Source organism: Populus euphratica, unplaced genomic scaffold (assembly GCF_000495115.2).
Source record: "Populus euphratica unplaced genomic scaffold, PopEup_1.0 scaffold44.1, whole genome shotgun sequence".
Classification (NCBI taxonomy): Eukaryota; Viridiplantae; Streptophyta; class Magnoliopsida; order Malpighiales; family Salicaceae; genus Populus; species Populus euphratica.
Window position 1 is genome coordinate 1,343,935 of NW_011499865.1, and position 21,595 is coordinate 1,365,529.

At 34.6% G+C, this 21,595-nt stretch overlaps 1 protein-coding gene across 3 annotated transcripts; it reads left to right on the forward strand.

The window, feature by feature from the left end:
* Positions 1–14,976: 14,976 nt before the first annotated feature.
* On the forward strand, positions 14,977–20,022 carry LOC105125975 (protein LATERAL ROOT PRIMORDIUM 1-like). Of its 3 annotated transcripts, none has more exons than XM_011026662.1 (3): positions 14,977–16,805; positions 16,923–17,237; positions 19,537–20,022. In XM_011026662.1, exons 1-3 carry the CDS (start codon positions 16,061–16,063, stop codon positions 19,617–19,619), a joined length of 1,143 nt encoding a protein of 380 aa, XP_011024964.1. In that variant the 5' UTR covers positions 14,977–16,060; the 3' UTR covers positions 19,620–20,022. The 3 variants fall into 3 exon arrangements, with proteins under 3 accessions (XP_011024964.1, XP_011024966.1, XP_011024965.1); XM_011026664.1 differs by lacking the exon at positions 19,537–20,022 and adding an exon at positions 17,394–17,612 and having other exon boundaries at positions 14,980–16,805; XM_011026663.1 differs by lacking the exon at positions 19,537–20,022 and adding an exon at positions 17,394–17,612 and having other exon boundaries at positions 14,981–16,805; positions 16,923–17,267.
* Positions 20,023–21,595: the final 1,573 nt, after the last annotated feature.

A 21,595-nucleotide genomic window follows, 5' to 3' on the forward strand; every position in this document is an offset into this window, starting at 1 on the left:
ATCAAACATTAAAGTCCATGTTGAGTTTACACTATAATTATTTTTATACCATTAGTGTAACCTTTTCAAATTAATATAATTAGCTTAGATAAACATAATGAAAGAAGGAAACATAAATAAACAAGATAAAAGCATAAATAAGATAAAGTTAACTAAGTAAAAGAAAGGAAGCGAAAGACATAAACAAGATATTAATGAAAGCAAAACTTAAACATTACAAAAACATAAAAAGAGGAAGTAAGAGCATGATCTTGATCTGAAAACCAGGATGCCTAAATACATGGTAAATACCTTCTTTTATAGGCCAAAATTGAAAACTATTGATTTGTTAACTAATTATTAAGTGGGTGGTAAACTCTTGATTTGGTGACAATATTTATCTTCTTATCTGAATAAAACATCATTACTAACGTCAGAATTCAAAAAAACCTAAATCATGAAAATTCTAGGAAATTGTCTTAGCTTTGCAGAAAAAAAAAATTGAGATCATTTGGACTTCTACGTTGTTGCTAAGATTTGGACTTCTAAACAGCATAATTGAATTTTGCCTTTCCATGAATGCTTTAGGCCTATATCTTAGATTTTTATCCATATAAAGCAGACTTAAATCCAAGATCTACAGCTTCAGATATGATCTAATGATCGAACAGTATTCCAGTTTGGGTTGAACCAGCAACTCTTTTCTAAATTTGGTCATCTCTTTGTCCTTTCAATTTTAGTACTTTAACTCATTAATCAATCCTTTTATTTATATGATATGTCTGCATTTAGGATAAATATTTACCAAAAATTAAAGGTATCTTATAGTATCAGACTTGTTATTATAAAACATGCTTTAGTTAAGAAGTTATTGATATTTTAAGTGTAAAATAATAATATAAAACCTTGATAAAAATATATTTTTAAGTATTAATCAGTAACATACATTTTATTTTGGTGAGTGTGTTTGTGAGAGAGAGAGAGCATTATCTGTACTTGTTTGCCTTTGTTTCCTCCTTTTATGCATACAGAGAGAGCATTATGTGTACCTGTTTGCCTTTGTTTCCTCCTTTTATGCATTTTTAATTCTTGAGTACTGTATAGAAGGTTTTGAAAAGTTGGATTTCAAGAAAAATAATAAACAAACATCTTTGTTAGAGAAGCTGTCACTTAATAAATAATAATAAAAAGAATCATATAAAAAATTAAGAATGAATCATCTATTATAAAACTTAAAACATTTTAAATAAAATTCATACTTTAACACCAAGTTCAATTCTCCTTGATTAATTGATGAGTCAAAACTTTGTACAATATTGGTGCAAGGAGCAAATTAGAAGGATTATAATTCAAGTCTGGGCCTTTGAAAAAGAATTTTGAATAAGATGGAAAGTGAAAAAGAAATACACATACATGTACATGTTGATGCTGAGCCATAGATGAAAACTAGACATTTAACTCATGTTATGTCATAGGTTACAATTTTTTTATAAAACAAAATACTGGTTATATAGGTTGTTTCAATGTGTTTTTTTATATAAAAATATTCAGAGTGTAAATTAAAAAGCTTATGCAAATAAGATCAAGATATTTCATAATATAAAATGATACATATATCCGATTATTTTTATTGAACTTATTTATTTAAATAAATAAAAAAAGATTTCCCTAAAAACACTCACGACTTAAAATATAAATACAATGAAATTGACTTAATAAACTCACGCCATAAAACATATCACGCAAGGCCGAACACATCGACAATATAATTTAAAAAAGAGTATTTTTTTATTTTAAAAAATAAACTTTTTTTGTATGAAAAAATTATAGATGAATTAGAACTGTATCTTGGAAAATAAAATAAAAACATAACTAAAAAATATATATTTATAAAAGGCATGCAAAAAATCGTTATCTATATCATGAGACTATGATAAACTGATATAAAAAACTTGAAGATAATCACATAACCAGTATTAAAAAAAAAAACCTAATACAAAACAATGAGATCGTACGAAGCTAAATTCTCAACAAATTAAATGTTAAAAGATGAAACCATGAAAAAATATTAATTAAAAGGATAAAAATTTTCAATTGAAGAGTATAATTGAATTGAAAAATAGATTTAATAAAAGGAAAAGAAAATTAAAAGAATGAGGGTCAAACTAAAAAATATAAAATTGATTGAAGGATGAAATTGAAAGAAAAAAACTTCAACAAAAATGCCAAAGATAAAATTATAAATTTTTAAAAAATAAAGACCGAAATAAAAAAACCAAACATATAAGAAATTATAATTAAAAGACTAAATTAAAAAGAATAAAACTTCTATAAATAGAAAACGAATGTAATAAGAAATAAATAAAATGAGGACTGAAATTAAAAATTAAGAAATATAAAGAACAATGGTGTACATTATTTGTTAGGAGAGAGAGAAAAAATTCAATTAACTACTAGCAACAATCTGAATACCATAAACAGTTATGTACAACTCCAAATAAAAAGGGATACAACAGTGCATCTAGGGAGACAACAAAATGGTATTTACATCCATTGAGTGACGTCAAAAACACCTCCTGAATAGCGCAAATGCTACTCACTTGTTGATCTGTGCTGAGCACGCTTCAATAATTTTAAGCATTAAAGAATTTGAAAAATATAAAAAATATGAAAATGCCCCCATTAGGACTTCCACAAGTACATCAATTACTTATATGAAAATATAAAAACATTCTGAAATGTTAAGCTTATGTCTTGTCTTTTCTAAAATTAAAGATGGAATTACATTGTATATTAAAATTTAAAAGTTTATATCCATTGGGTGACGTCAAAAACACCGCCTGAATGGCGCAAATGCTACTCACTTGTTGATCTGTGCTGAGCACGCTTCAATAATTTTAAGCATTAAAGAATTTGAAAAATATAAAAAATATGAAAATGCCCCCATCTCAGGACTTCCACAAGTACATCAATTATTTATTTGAAAATATAAAAACATTTTGAAATGCTAAGCTTATGTCTTGTCTTTTTTAAAATTAAAGATAGAATTACATTGTATATTAAAATTTAAAAGTTTCAAAACACTCGTATTTAATAATACTATAATTTTTTAATTTTAAAATCAAATACATATTTTTATTATTAAGAAGCTTATCCAAAGTTAAGGAAGTTGTTAATAAATAATTTTATATTATGTTTAATTTTTAGGCAAAAAAGTATTTTTATGGTGTAAAAAATAAGATATCATTACCTCTATCCTCTTTAAATCAAATGATATAAAAGTAATTTTACTATAATTCAAAGCATATTTTACTTAGAATTAATCAATAATAAAATACCCATACCTTTTAATTTTTTTAAAAATTAAAATTACTAAGATTTTAGTTTCTGTCATATGATTGATCATATAGTTATAATTTTCAAACTCAATCTAATTTAAAATCTAGATTTTAAGTTTTGATCGAAACTATAAGTGTAGCACATGCTTTCTCTTTATCAAAAAGACGATTCTGTGGGCTTTCTTCTTCGATGCAAGGTAGTACGTAAACTATTGATACCAATTAAAAAGTGCATCGGACACTATTGATACCAATTAAAAAGTGCATCGGTGATCCTGATTTATCTAAAAACAAATGCATGAATTCAAGTTAATTTTGTGAGAATCTTGCTTTATTTTTGTCTTTTTTTCCACCGGCTTTAATTCTCTACTTTTCTTTCTACCCCAACCCTTTTCTTTTCGATGCATGGGATAGAAGTTTATGTTACGTGGGAGCAATTCATGCCATATTTGATATGATTGAGTTCAATGAACCTTTATTCCATACTTCTTATTTTGATTAATACCATAAACCTTTATCATTTTTTTTTTGTTTTTTTAATTATATTTGTTGTAGTTAACTTAGTTTTCAAGGTGTGTTTAAGAGTGCTTTAGAGATTATTTTTTAAAGTATTTTTTATTTAGATATATATTAAAATAATATTTTTTATTTTTTTAAATTTATTTTTAAAATCAGCTTATCCAAATAATCAAAATACATTAAAAAATCCTATCCAAATAATCAAAATACATTAAAAAATAATTTAAAACAAAAATATTTTTAAAATTTAATAAAAACAAGTTAACACTTAATCACAAACAGGGTATTAATTATATGTAATGTTTTTATACCGTGGGAAAGGGAAAGCCATAGATCATGATGGCTCCTGCCTCATAAGTAGGATATTTATCCTCTTTATAATCTTCCAGTTTTTGATTCATGTACAGACGCAACCCTTGGACTTGTCCCTTTCCGACGCAGTTCAGCTAGCCTCCTCTTTATTCACATGTTATCTCTTCAAAAGTTATTACTTAAATTTCTCTAGTTTCCATGTCGCATCACTTGCTAGACAGCTAAACAATCCATTGATTCAAGAGTATTTATAAGCGGCGTGCTTCTTTGGATGACCCTCTCCTGTTACTGTGCTGTGTACATTTAGCTTCTGTCCCCCCCTCCCCCTCGTTTTGAACATTTTACTGCTTAACTCTATAAAACTCATCACCTATCTCCAGTTTTTTATTTTTTTTAATCGACCACAAGGGTCTTGCACATTTTTACCTTGCCGATTCCTATCATTTACGAGCTTTGATATAACGTCCACTAATTTTCCCTCACTAGGTTCTAATTATATATATATTGAGCAAAGAAAATGAATAGATTTTCTTCAAAAAAGATTAGCTATTGACCGCTATCTTCTTGTTAAATTGATGAGAGATTAATGGAGAACGCACCATTCATTGTTGGTCACGGGCCAGTTCTTTGAGTTTTCCTTCATAAAAATATACTCCTTGATGATATCCGTGACTTGATGGTATGATAAAAAAATCTAAAGGTCATAGATATGTGTGTTATCCCCAAAATTATATTTTTCTATGGTGCGGATGTTTGCCCGAAAGTCACACTAATTGCTCGGTGGGTTACTTCCGAGAGAGGACTGGATCAATGCCGAATATCTAGCTGGTGAAAAATAAGATAGAAATTAAATGATATTGGTAATTAAATCTCGGAACTACAGCAACATTAATTTAAATCTCTCAATGACTCTTAGAAAAACTGACACGAGGAACCTAAATGCTTAGCCGTATCATTCCACCAGAATAAAATTGACAAGCAGCTAACGATCACAACAACTACGAACCGGAGATTTTGGCAAATATATAGACAGTGATCAATCCGGCCACGATCCGAGGACCAGAACAAGATCCTGAGCCAGCACTAAATTATCCCCTTTCTTTTTCCTTCCCCGAAAACCAGTAAAGAAAATGATATCTCATGGCTCACAGGCACTCCAATACCATTTTGTTTTAATATTTAAGATCAATTAATTACTTGATAGAAGGCTAACCAAAGTGTCAATTTTTTAGATTTTTTTTGCACAAGTTTCACATTAAAACACTGCACGCAGTATTTGAATCACTCTTTACTTATTAATTAATGTTCAACACTCTTAAATTTTGTATATAATAGATAGGTTACAAGCTCTAATTATCATGATGTAACAAGAATTTCAGTTAACTAATTCAACAAGGATTTTATTTAACTAGTCTAACACAATTTTTTTTTACCTGGAATTCCTCCTTAGACTAATATTTTAATTAATATCTTACACGTATAATTTGATATGAGATGGTTTAGGTTTAAAATATATAATTAATGAGAGATACGGCGTATACTAAGCAGGTATAAAAATATTTTTTTGGTTAAAGTTAGTACTCATGCTTTACTAAGCAAAGCAAAGCCATCTTATTGAAACAATAAAGAGAAGCTAGATCAGCTTCTCCATAACCCAACATGTTAATGAGTGGAGCTCAAGAGAAAAAGTGCTTTCCAAATTCATGAACACTTTGAAAGAGAGGAACATGAACGTGCTTTGAAAAAGAGAGACTTTATTAACACACGCTCATGAGGAGTCTTTGGTAAGAATTATGAGCAAGGTGAAAGAAGGAAAACCTTGAGAGAAGAGAAGTGACAAAGGAGGAGACTTGAGAGGAGATTCTTGGCCCCATACGGCGTGCCAAAGGACTCGAAGAGCTTCGCTTTCGCTTTCCCGTGCCCTAAAAACTTCAATTATCATTGCCGTCTTCTTAAAATACAAAAGTTGGCACCAAACCACGCTTTGAAATGACTCTAATTAAGGACACCCCTCTATCGTTAAAAGCGAGTTGTCTGAGTTCATGTCTACGTTAAGCAGTTTTTAGCTAGGTTGCCTTTTTCCCACAACTCGATCCATCTTTAAGTACTAGTCCTATAATTTCATTTTTCCAACTTCTTATGATCCCCGTTTAGTCTTTACATGGATGCGCTCCAAGAAATATATAATTCCAGCAATAATAACACTGCCTTACGATCCCCCCATGCATATAGGGCTTAATTTTTAATTCTATATGCGATGATACATACATGCATATATATACATATATGTATATATACATACATACATACATATGTATGTGTATGCGTGTGTGTATGCGATGATACATGCATACATATATATACATGTATGTGTGTGTGTAATTGTCTATGTCTTAAAAGTTCAAGACTAAAGTTGAAATTAAAGATTAGATCCCTCCAGATGATCAATTGCCGAAAATAATGTAAGAATGCTAGATGTTATAAGTTATAACAACAAAATCTCTCCATCGAACCACGAAATTTACAATTTCATGAAGTCGGGAGTTTCATTAAGTGAGAATAAAACAAAAGTTCATAGATTATCCAGAAGATGAACTGATCCATCTAGACATAAGCATGATAGAGATTCCTTGAAGTGCTTTGTAAGTTAATTAAGTTATCTAGACAAAAAGTTACACGGATGCTTTATAATAAAATCTTCAGTCAAATTTAAAATCACATGGAAAATAAAACCCTGAATTTTGTATAAATAAAATTTTCTGCGAGGTGAGATTTGTCCTAAACTAAAGAGAGCGTTGAACGGTAGTGTTTCGGCCTTCAATAATTGAGCATGCTACAAACAAAACGACAGCTTTGAAAATCTCTCCCCTTAATCAGACATAAAGAGCATGTTTCGTAACGCTGTTGCTCGCCACGTGTTCTCAAAATTTTTAATTTTTTTCTGTCTGAAATTAATTTTTTTATATATCTTTTTAATTATTTAAATGTATTAATATTAAAAAAAATCTTAAAAAATAATCTTTGTAGACACACTAGAAATCTCAACCCAGTCAGCACAGCGTATCAGGTTACGTACATGGATCTGCGGAGGGGCGATGAAGACGTTTATTAAAATATTATATAAAATTCCATGTTTATTAATCTTTATCTGTATTTGACAGAAAAATGTATAATGTGCGAGAACGTGCATCACTGAGTCTTCCTTTTTCAATTTTTATATTCAGCAACTATTTCGGTCCCTTTAAATTAGAAACTCTTCAAATCAGCCCTAAATTTTCTAAGATTTAAAATAACGTTTAACGATAACTTCCAAAATCCTTTTCTTTTATGCAATTTCTATCTTTCTTCCTCCTCCCGAAACCTCACGATCTTACGTGATAATGTTCCAACAAACCCTTGATAGTATCGAGAGTTTACCTAATAAAAAAACAAAAAAAAACAAGCAATCCCTTGTAGCCGTTGAAGATTGTATAATAAGGCGTTAGAACTTTATAAAAATTTAAGATTGATATAATTATATTTTCAAAACGCGTAAGCTAAATCCATATCTAGCATTATATAGTTTAGGTTTTTTATTTCTTTTATCGGATAAATCGAGGGAATATAAAATTCTAGAGTAGAGAGTAATTCCTCCCTTACTTTATTCTCTTCTGCTATTATGAATGCATATGATCATTCTCTCCTGCTATAGTTTAGGTCACACGGCATGATGCCAGCATTAAAGAATCAGGCTGGCAGCATCAAGCATGTAACAAATCAATGCTAACATTTTTAGTAAAAAAGATTAAACCACAATAATGCTTGAGGTGGGGAGGAACCTTATTCATACTGCTTATTCATACTGGGTTCATTATTTTCCAATTGACCTTCGAATCATTATTTTGATGTCCTATACAATGTTTCTAAGTTAACATATGACTTAGTATAGAATTTATAGCATGTATATATCAGAATAGAAAATTAATATAGGATTATTTCAATATTATAATTCCTGTCGTGTTCTGCCGTGTATATATAAATATGAAAGTTGGCTAAGGCACAACATAATACATTCTATTATTCTTAACTTAGTATCAGAGCCCTAAAATAACTAAAACACTTTCCTCAGAGCTAACCTTCTTGCTGTCGTATCTCTCTCTGTAATGAAACAGCTGCTCAATAGCTCATTCTCTTCTACAAAACTAGCAGTCCAGTATTCTTCTCCTGTAGTGCAGACTTCTTTTCCTGCAGTGGCTCTTCTGCCCTCCTCTGTTGCCTCACCACTTGTTTTCTTCTCTCTCATGGTTGGAGAACAACTTCTCTTCAACACTCACAATACCACCAGCCTATGTCTAATATAATTGTTGTCTTTGATATCGCAAGCATCGTCTCCCTATCTCATACTTCTCAAGTTATTTCCCTCAAATTAACAAACACCAATTATTTATATTAGCATATACAGATTTTGTCGTATCTCCAAGGTCAAGGAGTTTTTGGTTTTGTTGATGGCTCTAACACATGTCCATCTCTATATGTTCTTGCTGGAGATGGTACCTCTTTTCAGGTAAATCCATTTTTTCTTCGCTAGAAACAACATGACTAACTTATTCTGAGTGCCTTTCTTTCCTCCCTATCCATGGAAGTCCTGCATCTAGTTGTTGGTTATCGAAGCTCTTATTCTACTTCACATACTTTTAAGTGAGCTCTCGCTTCCACCTCAAACTCTCGTATCATACAACTTTATGGCTCTCTTCAAGATTTTTAATAGGGTGATGAATCCGTAACTCAATTTATGCAAAAAACTAAGGCCTTGTTTGATGAATTGGCCGCTATTGGCCGCCAATCTCGCTTGAAGATTTTAATTGTGGTCTTTGGGGAGAGTTTATAGGCTTAGTTACAAGTCTTATTACTAAGGTCAAACCTTTATTATATACAAATCTTTACAGTCATCTCCTCACCCATGAATTTCTTCATAAATCTTCAGCTGCCATTCATGCTCATCTGCTGCCCACACCTAGCACTCCACCGTCTGCCCTTGTTATATGATGCCAAACCTTTAGCAATTCTGGCAGCAGCAGGGGCCGCTTTAATGGTGGCTAACGTCCCAACTAGTCCAGCAATAAAGGCAACTATTTTGCTAGTTCTAGACCTGATCACTGCATCTTTCAAAGCTTCTCCTTCGTTGACAGTCGACAAGGCTCATAGCAGGGCAATTCCATGCTGCCAACTTTTTCAGAATTTCGGCCATACCGCTCCCTACTGTCCTCCATTCCAGCAGTGAGGTTACGGCCAACAACCTACTGCTAATCTGGTGCAGCACAATCTCTCCTCCACCGGTTCTATTGATTAGTTTTCGGATACCAATGCCAATCAACACGTCACATCTAATCTTGCCACCTTGACTGCTTTAGAACCGTATCTTGATAATGATAATTTGTATATTGGTGATGGTAAGGGCCTTCCTATATCTCATCTCGGTAATACAAAAATATATACACTATATTGTTCTTTCACCTTATCTAATATTCTTCATGTTCTTATAATCACGAAACCTCTACTCTTTGTTCAGAAATTTTATCTTGATAATAATGTTTATTTTGAATTTCACACTTGTGTGTTTTATGTCAAAGATCTCAACACCTATGAAGTCCTTCTCTCAGGTCAAAGTAAAGATGGTCTTTATGCCCTGATCAAGTCTTCCATCACGTTAGTTCCTTTAGCCTACTGGTATCCTTGTACTTCTTCCTCTGCTGATTTATGGCATCGTCCACTAGGTCATCCTACTTCACATATTTTTTAGTAGTTAGTCTAAAAAAATAAGGTCATTTGTAACAATAAAACATCTTAATTTTCAATGTCAAAGTTGTCCTTTAGAAAAATCATCGCATTTGTCTCTAGGACCTACGGGTCACTAAACTTTTGTTCTGCTTGAATTAATTTTTAGTGATGTTTAGGGTCATGCTCCCCTCTTTTCTTCAAATGGATATTATTATTTTGTTAACTTTGTTGATACTTATATTAAATATATATGGTATTATCCTCTCGTTGCCAAGTTTGATGTTTACTTTTTTTTTCATCAATTTCAGACTCTCGTTGAACGTCAGTTTTCATTAAAAATAAAATTTGTTCAAACTAATTGGGACGGTGAACACCGTAAACTATTCGTCTTTTTTCAGACCATTAGTATCCATCATCGTTTGATTTGTCCTCACACTCATGAACAAAATGGAACAGTAGAGTGTAGTCATAGGCATATTGTGGAAACAAGTCTTACTCTTTTAAGGCAATGTAAAACACCTTTTTTTATTTTGGAATTATGCTTTTGAAACCTCTGTTTATCTTATAAATCGCATGCCTAATCCTGTTCTTGCCTATCGATCTTTGTTTGACTGTTTATTTCAATGGTCTCCTGATTATCATTTTTTACGTACTTTTGGGTGTCTTTGTTTTTCTTTTCTGCATCCATATATTAATCATAAATTGGATTTTCGTTCCTCTCCATGTTTATTCATTGGTTATAGTTCCTCGCATCTTGGTTATCGATGTTTCGATATAGCATTTCACTGTATTTATATTTCTCATCATATCCGCTTCCTTAAACATGTGTTTTTATTGTAATAATTCTGAGCAGATTGCAAAGGTCTCACACATAACCCCCACCCAACCCACTACTGTCACCTTTCTAACTTTGCTCCAACAACCACCCAAACAGCCACTAGCATTCCTCTCTGTCACTCGACCACAGCCTTTGCACATCCCATGACCATCCTCTCATGCTTGTTTATTTAACCATTTTGATGCAAGTTCAGCTCATCAATTGGTCTCATCTCCTCCTGGTCTTGGGGCACTCTTTAGTCCCTCCTCTGCTTTTCCTTTCTTGGCTAGTATTGTTATAGATTCTGTCTCTGTTTATAGCCTCTCCTCTACTGACAATCCTGTGTTTGTGGTTGCTTCTTCATCATCCTCTTTAGCTGGTCTGCAGCTTATGGTTAACCGCTCTTCTTATCAACTACCATAAGTCTCCTCACTGCCACCATCTTTCTCTATATCTCTACCAGTAACCAGCAGACATCCTATGATTCTCAGACACAACAGCCAAATATAGCAAATCTGGTTGCTTCAACTACCTCTACCTATGCATCTACACGGGTACTGCATTCTCCCTCTTCTGAGCCTTTTGTATTTTTTGATGTTAACCGGTATGCAATTTGGCATAATGCTATGTGTGATGGGATCATCATTTTGCGCTCTAATCGCACCTGGTCTTTGGTTCATTTTCATCCTTCGATGAACATTGTTGGCAATAGATGGGTGTATCAGATCAAATGTTGTGTTGATGGTAAAATTGAGCATTATAAAGCTCACTTTATTGCTAAAGGTTTTACCCAGCAGGAAGGCATTGATTATTCTGAAACCTTTAGTCCAGTTATTAAGAAGGCCACCGTTCGATTGGTTTTCTCTATCACAGTTTCGTGAAATTAGAAGATTCATCTGCATGATATTCATAATGCCTTCCTTAATGACGTTCTTATTGAAGAGATTTATGTGAAATAGCCTCCAGGTTTTGTTGAATCTTCTCTCTCATCTCATGTATGCAGATTGCATAAATCATTATATGGTTTGAAATAGGCATTGAGAGCATGGTACACTTGTCTAAGTGATTTTTTGCTCTTCATTGGTTTCCGAGCTTCCAAGGTTGACACCTCCCTATTTATCATATATGATGGTACTAATATTTTCTATCTCCTAGTATATGTTGATGATATTCTGCTTATGGGTAGCAACTCTGCTATGCTTCATCACCTAATATAATTATCAAGCTTCGAGTTCAAACTTCATGACTTAGGTGTTATTCACTACTTTTGGGGTATTGAAGTTCAGTCTACCGATATGGATTTAATGCTGCATCAATATAAATATATTCTTGACATCCTCACCCGAGCTGGTAGGACTTCCTGTAAACCAATTGATACTCCAGTCTCCCCTTCGAAAGTCACTATATTGCCAGATCACTCATTCTCTAATCCTACATGATTTCGTCAAATCATAGGTGCTCTTCAATATCTTATCTTCACCCATCCATATATATATTTTACTGTTAATAGAGTTTGTCAGTTTATACATGCTCCTACAGATTCTCATTGGGTCGCAGTTAAGCATATTCTACGCAATCTTAAAGGCACAATATTTTATGATTTTCATATTACTCGAGGCTTCTCTTTTGCTCTTTATGGATTTAAAGATGCAGATTGGGCTAATAATATTAATGATTGTAAGTCTACGGGTGGCTATTTTATCTTTCACAGTTTCTCAATCTACTAAGGCTGAGTATAAAGCCCTTGTTGATGGTACCGCTGAAGTCATTTGGCTTCAATACTTGTTAAAAGATCTGCAGGTTCCTTAGTATCTGCTCCTACCATTTGGTGTGATAATCTTGACACAATTTATCTTTCATGCTCGTACTAAGTATATTGAAATGGATTATCACTTTGTTAGCGATTGCGTTGCCAAGAAAGAGATTCAGATTCGTTTTGTTCCTTTTCGGATCAACTTGCCGATGTCTTCACTAAACCGCTTCCTGTTGCATCCTTTATTGCTTTTTGGTTCAAGTTTCGGGTCGATCTCCCAACCTCAACCTGAGGGGACATACTATAGAATGTATAATATGTATATATTAGAATAAAAAATTAATATATAATTATTTCAATGTTATAATCCCTACAATTACTGTTGTATTCTGCCACGTATATATAAATAGAAAGGTCAGCTAAAACATAACCTAACATATTTTATTATTCTCAACTTCACATACAATATGTTTTATTTTTGTAATTGTAAGAAGTATAATTTAATTTGTTAAATTTATTTTTTAAAAATTATTCATTTAAATTTTTAAAGTCACTAAACAGTTATATATGATCAGTAATTTTATAAACATGAGAGATTAGTCATAAAACGGCCCGGATAACTGCTATTAAAAAAAATAAAAATAAATCAGGGATTACTTGGTTGTACAATAATGACCCGAAATTAACAGGTACACCAAACGAAGACCAAGATCCCACCAGTAGAACAGATTGAAATTGAAAATCTGACACGTTATACGAGGAGAAGGCAAACTAGAAGCAAAATTAGTAATCTTGAATACACATCTCGGTTTTATTCTGTGGTTGCAACAAAAAATTCATGTACTTGTTATAAGCCAACCTTTGCTGCTGATGTTGATGTGCAGCCTTCATTATCGTCATCTCCTCTTGCTGCTGCAGGTAATGTTCCTCCATTTCCCTTGGTGAACCCACAAGAACACCACCACCGTTAACCTCAACAACATTTTCACCACCATGAACAAACTTGCAACCTTCTCCATTCTTGCAAAACCCTCCAGCAAAATACAAACAAGGCTTATACCCATCTTCAGCACCAAAACACACATCACTCTCTGAAATCTCCTTCTATGCAGATGGCTATCTTCATTAGCAACCGGATAACCACCCAATTGAACCTTTTGGTCCATAAAGCCCTTATTTTTTTGAAGAGGGGTCATCAAGAAGCAAAAGATAAAACATCTAATGGATACTCACCAGGGAAATCAACACTACTATTACTGCAATCACCACCGCCACTACCACCATTCATCGAGAATGGTGGCACTAAAACAGACCCAGAATGTATATTATCACAGGACAAAAAAGGACTGAACAGACCTAGGATTCGGAGGCGGGTTTTTTTTCCAAAATCAAGGAAAGAACCATTGTTTGTGACTCTTGGAGAAGATTGTGAAAAGGGGTTAGTGTTATTATTACAAGGTCTTGCTATGGGATTGGGAGGCAACGCAGAAGATGGCGTGGAAAACATGCTTGTAGAAAGTCCATGGTGGATTTTGGCCTTAAAGACTACATTTTGCAAAATTGTACACGATTGTCTGATTTTATTAATTGTTGAGTTTTTAATTTGAATTTATATACTAAATAGTATAATTTTATGAATCAATTCCTGATTTTAACAGCCATGATCATCGCTTTAAAAACATCCATCATATAGACATAGTCAAGTGTATAATAATTATGGTGGCAATGACCTAATTAATATTAAATAAAGATTTAAGGCCCCCACCGATGATCCAGGTATAAGAGATACCTGAACGACACCTATCTCAAGCAAGGAAACTCACTAGGGCTTCTGTCCTCTCGAGCTTTCTCTTCCAAAATCCAAAAAAAAACGGTTTCTAAGAATTTTAAAATTATGACAAGCAATGTTTTGGAAGCTGTTTAAACAGCAGAATCGAAACGCCACAAATTAAAGTTTTTGGATTTTATAAATGGCTTTTGAGTGGTGTTAAGATTATATGCCACAAACATCTTTCAATCTTAACAATAATTATAAATACAACCACAGTAAAAATTATAACCAAAATGATAGCAACTAGTACACCAAACGAACCTTTAAAATGGCACTAATCGATGAATGAGTTGCTTCTATTCACACGGATTTGTTCTATTAAGGTCATAGCACAAGTTTTCCCGTAATTATCCTGAGCGTGTGCCTCAGTTAATTCACAATAAATCACCTAATCACAGGTTTCAATGCACGACTGATCATTTGAATTAAAACTGGCCTTATCCCATCGTCAACGCTCTGCAAAAGGACTAGAATCCTGCCCTCCACCCTCTTCATTCCACTCACGACGTGGTGGAAGCACATCCACGCGCAGAGAGAGAGAGTGGAGAACACATGGCACAGTGGTACTCCGAGGGTAGAGTAGAAGTTTCCCAGAGTGAATGAAAGGTGTCATGTGACTTTAGAGCCTCATAAAATTACAAAAACCAGAGAACAAAAGTCTTTGAACCCTTTTATCTCTCTCACTCTCTCCAATAATAATGTCACAATAACTCTTATAGTATTGAGAGAGAAGAAAAGAGAGGTCAAGAGGAACCCACCACATTTTTTCGCTTTCTAGGAAAACCATATTGAGAGAGAGAGAGGGGAGAGAGAGAGAGCTGAGTGAAGAAGATGATGATGATCTTATGAAGAGAGGGGGGGGTAGGCAAGACAACAAATACTACTGTTGTCTACTACTACTAAATGTATCTATAACACAACAAAGAGATACTAGAGCTTAGTAAAGGGTCGTTATTGCATTCTGTTTTTACTTCTCCTCATCAGTCTCTTCTACTTCTCTTTCTCACTGCCCCCATCTTCCAGAGAAAACTCAGCCATCTCTCCCTCTCAAGCCCCAGCATTTTATTTATTTATTTCTTGCTCTCACAAAAGCCAAAGTGACAGTTGTGTTCAGTGTTCCTATTGTCTGTATACTACTCTACCAACAGAAACCCCAGAGCCTAGCAGCAGCTGCAGGCCACAACTGTAGCGGCAACCAGTCCTACTTGGAGAAAAAAAGAAGGGAAAAGAATAACAAAGCCCTTCTTTTTCTTTCTGCTCTTGATCTCTCTCTCAACAAATCTCCCTTTCTCTGATACAATTTCAGAGTTCTTGACCCCACTTCGATCACATAACACCTACATACACGCATCCTTGGATTTAGTTTCCCCTTCTAAAAATCTATTCTATCCTCCCTTCTCTCTCTTCTATAATTATCATAAAAACGCACTCATCTTGTATATTTACTTACACACACACACACACACAAACACACACATATGTGTATATATATATAATATTGTTTTTTCTTATTTCTTACAAAATTATCAGTTGTGGCTACTACAAGGATTAGGCAGCTCCTATCAGACACCGGTGCCTTTGCTGACTGGGCCACCTCTAATTCCTCCGGTATCCGTACCGCTGGTCCAGACGACCTCTCACTCGGCTTCAATGCCGGTCCCACCGCTGCTGATGCATCCGCCGGCCAAGCATCCGGTACAACATGGCCTAACTCATCCAGGTCCATCAACTATAGCCTCCCTCCAGATATAGGCATGGTTGGCCTTCGCGATGTCTTCGTTGTGGCTCCCGCTGCCCCCTTCCAGCACCACCCCCACCCCCCCCACCCCCCCCCCCCCCACCAGCATAATGAGCAAATCAATCTTTCAACAGCAGATCCAATCAATGCTTCCAATGCTACAGCACTTGGTGTTGGGGTAGGTGTTGGTGTCATTCCACTCCTTACATCAGCGCCTTGTCTTACGCCACAAAACATGGATGATCAAGATTTGTTGCATAATGGTCGAAACAAGATTGGTGGAATTCATCAGTTTTGGCAAAACCAAGGCTCTCAATATATCAAGAAAGCTTCTGACACCACCCCTTCGATTATTGATCATCACAATAATTCTTCAACAGCGAATCTTCTACTACAAAGTGGAAGTGGTGGTGGTAATGGTAGTGGAAATCTTGGAGGGAATTCATCATCGTCTGCTACAACTACGTGTGAGGATTGTGGAAACCAAGCGAAGAAAGATTGTAGCCATAGAAGGTGTAGGACGTGCTGTAAAAGCCGTGGTTTTGATTGTGCGACTCATGTGAAGAGCACGTGGGTAGCGGCTGCGAGGAGGAGAGAGCGTCAGCTGATAGCAACTGCTGGTGGTGGTGCTGGTTCCACTGGGTCTACTTCTGGTTCCAAGAAACCTAGGCTTATAAACTCTCAAACTACTACTACTTCTCATACTTCCACTTCTAATACGACTCCTCCAAGGAGCTATGACACGAGTTCTAGTCACCAAGGTTTTTGAGTTTAACATTTTACTATTATTGTTTTTTCTCTTGCTTTAGAGAAAGGTTTAGGGTTGGTAATGTAAACGTGAAATTCTGAGTAGTGTTTTTGTTGAATTATGTTTGCAGATGCAGGTTTTAAAGAGAGATTGCCGGTGCAAGTAACTGCACCAGCAGTTTTCAGGTGTGTTAGAGTGACTGCAGTGGAAGATGGTGAAGACGAGTATGCGTATCAAGCTGTGGTGAAGATTGGTGGTCATGTTTTCAAAGGGTTTCTGTATGACCAAGGAGTTGAAACAAGAGATGGGTTCCCTAATATATCTGAATTGCATTTGGGTGCTGCTAACGGTGGCGGCGGCGGCACAGGGAGACATGGGGCCTCTTCTACCCCGATTCTCGATCCTTCAGATGTTTATGGTGCTTCTGCTGGAGGGTTCCTTGGAGGTTCGGCCTTTGGAAATCCAATAAATTAAGGTTTATGAAGGAGTAACATTCTTGTCTAATTTTTCTTAGGTCCGCTAATTATTATCAATAGGGTTTTGGTAAGTTTCCCCTCGATTTGTACCTTATTAACATATATTCCATCTTTGAAATTTTCAGCTTCTTGGTTTTAGCATTCTCACTCCTCAATTCTATTTGCCTTTTGTAATTGCACTTTGAGGATCCTCACATAGCAAAGAAGCTGCCTTATCTCACTAGTAGAGAATTCCTGTATCAAATTTTAGAAAAGATAGCTAATAAAATTCCAAAAATCCTGTTCCACAAGATGTTTTAGTTCTGAAACTGTAATGAAAAAAAAAATCTATTTGTTTTCTTGAAGTTGTAGCCTTCTTTTTAATCTTTCTGTCTCCTTGCTCTTTTGGTTAGTTAAACCTTTGTATTACAAAGGTGAGATCTACAGTGTAAAGTACGATGCATCATCAAGAGGCATCGTGGTTTGAACTTAACTTTTTATATGTAGCAATTTGTCTTGCCTGGATTCAAAATCCCACTCATGCTTTACCCATAGTAAGGAACTTACCTTGTCCTAAAACTTCCCCATATGACTCTGTATGATTATTTTTCTTTCCTCCATTGTTTACTTGCAACCCTGTACTTTCCTGGTTGCTGGCTAACATTTTGTTGCACTGGTTACTTCCTTTTGGGTTAGTTTGGTTCCATCAGAAGGAAATGTGGAAATCGTCATTATTGTGCTGCTTTAGACTTTAGCATGAGAAGTAGTTGCCATGTCACTATCATTTATTGCAAAACAAGAAAGAGCATAACATGGATGTCCTTTTCCTCCTACTTCGCTACCTGTAACATTTTTGTAATGCGGACAACCATGGAATTGCATGCACACATGAATTATATGGTTTACTTGTTGCTTCTGTTATCCTGGTTTTTGAAACGCATCCCCCTCAATTAGCATATTAAAATTGTTTCTAGCCTATATCATCTTTTGGAGTTTAACCTTTTGAGGTTTGCAACGTTTCTGGAATCATCCAGGCACTACTTGTGTGCTTAAACCATGGTTTAGTGAACTGAACCTGCTAATACAACGTCTTTGGTGTGGATAATTGAATTATTGCCTCCTAGTGTTGTTTATTTGTCCAATTATAATGAAACATGCAATGAATGGAATATTTGAACAATATTCTACATAACTATGTGAGCTTTCTTGTGTTGTCAATCTGGTGGTCGTGTCATTTCTGCCCACCGGGATAATTACTGTCCTGGATGTCTGTTCGGCTTGTAATGATACTTTATTCCTTGAGATGCTTCAGATGTATCTGACCTATCCTTTTGGCTACAATCTTGTGTACAGTTGTTGGCTAGTATGGATTATTTAAAGAGTCGGTATGTATTTTAAACCATGCTTGGCCTTTTCCTTTCCGCGAGCTGACATGTTGTCAGATCTCTTAGCATTGTTTATAAATAGATAGATTTTGTCGTGTGGATCATTATCTTTCCTTCTTTACATATTCTTAGATGTAATATTATTATTGTTTTCGATAAGCTGCATGCCACTTTTGTAAATCATGTATATATATGGAACAACAGCAGTCCTATGAAGATTGTTTTGTGTCATGCTTTAGTGGACACTTCATATTTACAGCAGATGGCAGCATTATGCCGATGTACTTGAGAGGTACTGAAACATATTCTTGTGCTCATTATTTGGTTGAAAGATTAGTGGTGGTTTTGAGATCCGTGGATGCACATTGTGTTTGGATGCACATTGTGTTTCATTTTGAATGATCAAAAACATTAGCATGGCCACCTGGGGGCATTTTTTTCCTAGCATATTGTGAATCTCCATTTTATATATGGGTACGATAAATTCTCTTGTTGCATTGATAAGCTTAGTAGCTTGTTTTAAAATACCCTTTGTTTAAATATGTTGTCATTTTCTTTGGATATTTTTGTTCGGAAGTGTCATTTACGGGCTGACTGGTCATTTTCTTGGATTCATACTTATGAGTATTACGTTTTTGAAATGACATGTCTTACTGAATAGAATGGCAATTGTTTGGCAGAAAGTAGAGTAGTCATTCTTACTTGAAATAGGTGTTCGCATAACTAATTTTACCGGAAGAATCACTGTATTTTATGTCTGACTAGCACTAACGAAGGTCCTCTTTCGCATGGAACTTATCATCATGTCCTTTGAATTTTCCTTGTAAATAAGAAAACTAACTGAAACCGCAGAAGCTAAATACTCGACTCACTGAACTGATAAATTTTCGATCACTGTTTATAGGGAGAAGGGCTGTGATCGATGTTGAGTGTCCTTGGTACAAGATAGACACGGCAGCTAAACTGTTGCCAAAATGCTTTGCATAGGTGAAACGTAGGAGCTGAGGGGTTAGGGTTTGCAGGAATGCACGTGGCGTGTATGGTGCGTGTCTTATAATATATCTACATCCAGATTAAGGGTGAGGAATAAAAGTTATTTGCTTCTATCCTGTCGATGTTAAACGTTCCTGCTTTTTTTGTTTTTTGCATATGTAATTGTGTAATAGGTAGCAACTAGCAACCCCAAGAGAATTAACTGCAGGGTGAGGGTGCGAGGTCTGGTTTATGGTTTTGATGCGGTGGCCAGAGGTGTGGGGTTGGCTTTGTAGGTTTTTGCTTTTGTTGTTAGCAGCTCTTTAAACTTTATTGGAGCACGCCATTAGACTGATGCATTACTGTTGGAGGTGCACCTCTGAATACTTATTTGGAATGCTTATCTGGCATGCTCGAGAGAGCTTTTGTAATTGCATATAATACAAGCTCATGAAAAAAACTCATCAAATATCTTAAAATATTTTCAAGTAAAAATATTATTTTAAAAGCATCATGTATGAAACAGAGACTTAATACAAAGCTCATGGATTTGTTTCTTTTCACAGCACATGGGATGTTAGGGGGGTGCATTTCATTTTGGAATATACTGATCACTGACATTGTGTGAAAGATGTTTGACCTGCTTTTAATTTGATTTGATCATTTGACAAATCCTGTCTGTTTGTTTTTATTTGAGGAAATATTTAATGTGGTTGCTGTTGGTAGATTTATATGACTTATTCAAACTGTTGATCGACTGTGGACACGAATTTCATCATGATTTACCTGCGCTAGCTTTTGTCGTGCTGTGGTTCGTTTATTGTCTGTGTCCTCGCTCATTTCTTTTTCCTAATTAATCAAGGTTTCTTTCTTCTTCTTTTCCTTCAATCACTTATGATGGTTTCATTCACATAGCCTGTAGCCCTACCTCACTTTCGCTTTAAATATCTGATTTTCTTGACTCCCAGATGCCAATTTGTTGCAATTAGTCTGGAGTGCATCATTTTCCTCCACAGTTGCCAACATTTAGCACAAGAGGAATAGGTGGTTTGGTTTCCCAAAAAATAATAAATACATGTATACATTTTAGCATAAGATTATTGCTATGATTTTTAGTAGTCACTGTTAATTCGTTCCCAGTAGAGAGCTTATACGTGAGGAATGTGAAGCTCTAGTATTATTGCTTGCGTATGGATATACGGTGAAAGGAAAGGTCTCCAAGGCATATATGATTAACTGAAGTCTCTAATTACAATAGGGTTCTAAATAAGTAGTTCAAGTTTATTTTGGCATGGATTGGTGCGTAATGGACATGTCAACGCATATCAGATGGGAAGCCAATAGGACACGTGCATGTGAAGAGTGATGATTTTTCTCGGAGTTGCAGTGGTGTCACTACTCTTTGTTCACCATTTTCCGTGGACGATGACACCAGGATTTCAAGGCCCCTTATTTTCAAGGGCTGAATACCGACTGCTTTGAAATTCTATTGGTAGAAGTTGAATTTTGATGTTTTTAAGCGCATCTTCGCTACGCGTTTTCACCCCTCTCACAGAGATAATGAATTGTAAGCTTATTGCATCCCCCACCATGGAAATGTAAAGCATGAAAACATGGAATACCAAGTGTAGTGCGGCTTTCTTTTTGGTTGAATGGTCGGAGAGAAACGAAGGGAATTAACTTCGAGTTGTAAAGTTTTTTTTTTTTTTAATTTGTAGACATATCTTGATGTATAAGAATCTCCATCAATTATATATATATATTAGAAAATAATATAAATTATATTTTAAAATTTTATCTACCAACTTAAACTATTGAGTTAAGATAATTTTTTTGATATGATATCAAAACCTTGAAGAGAAAGCGGTCACGAGTTTAAATCTTACTATTCCTATTTATTTAATAAAAATTAAACACAAGGTAAAATTAACCTATATAAGTTCTAAATTTAAAAGGCTTTTATAAAAGGAAATTAACCTATATAAATTCTA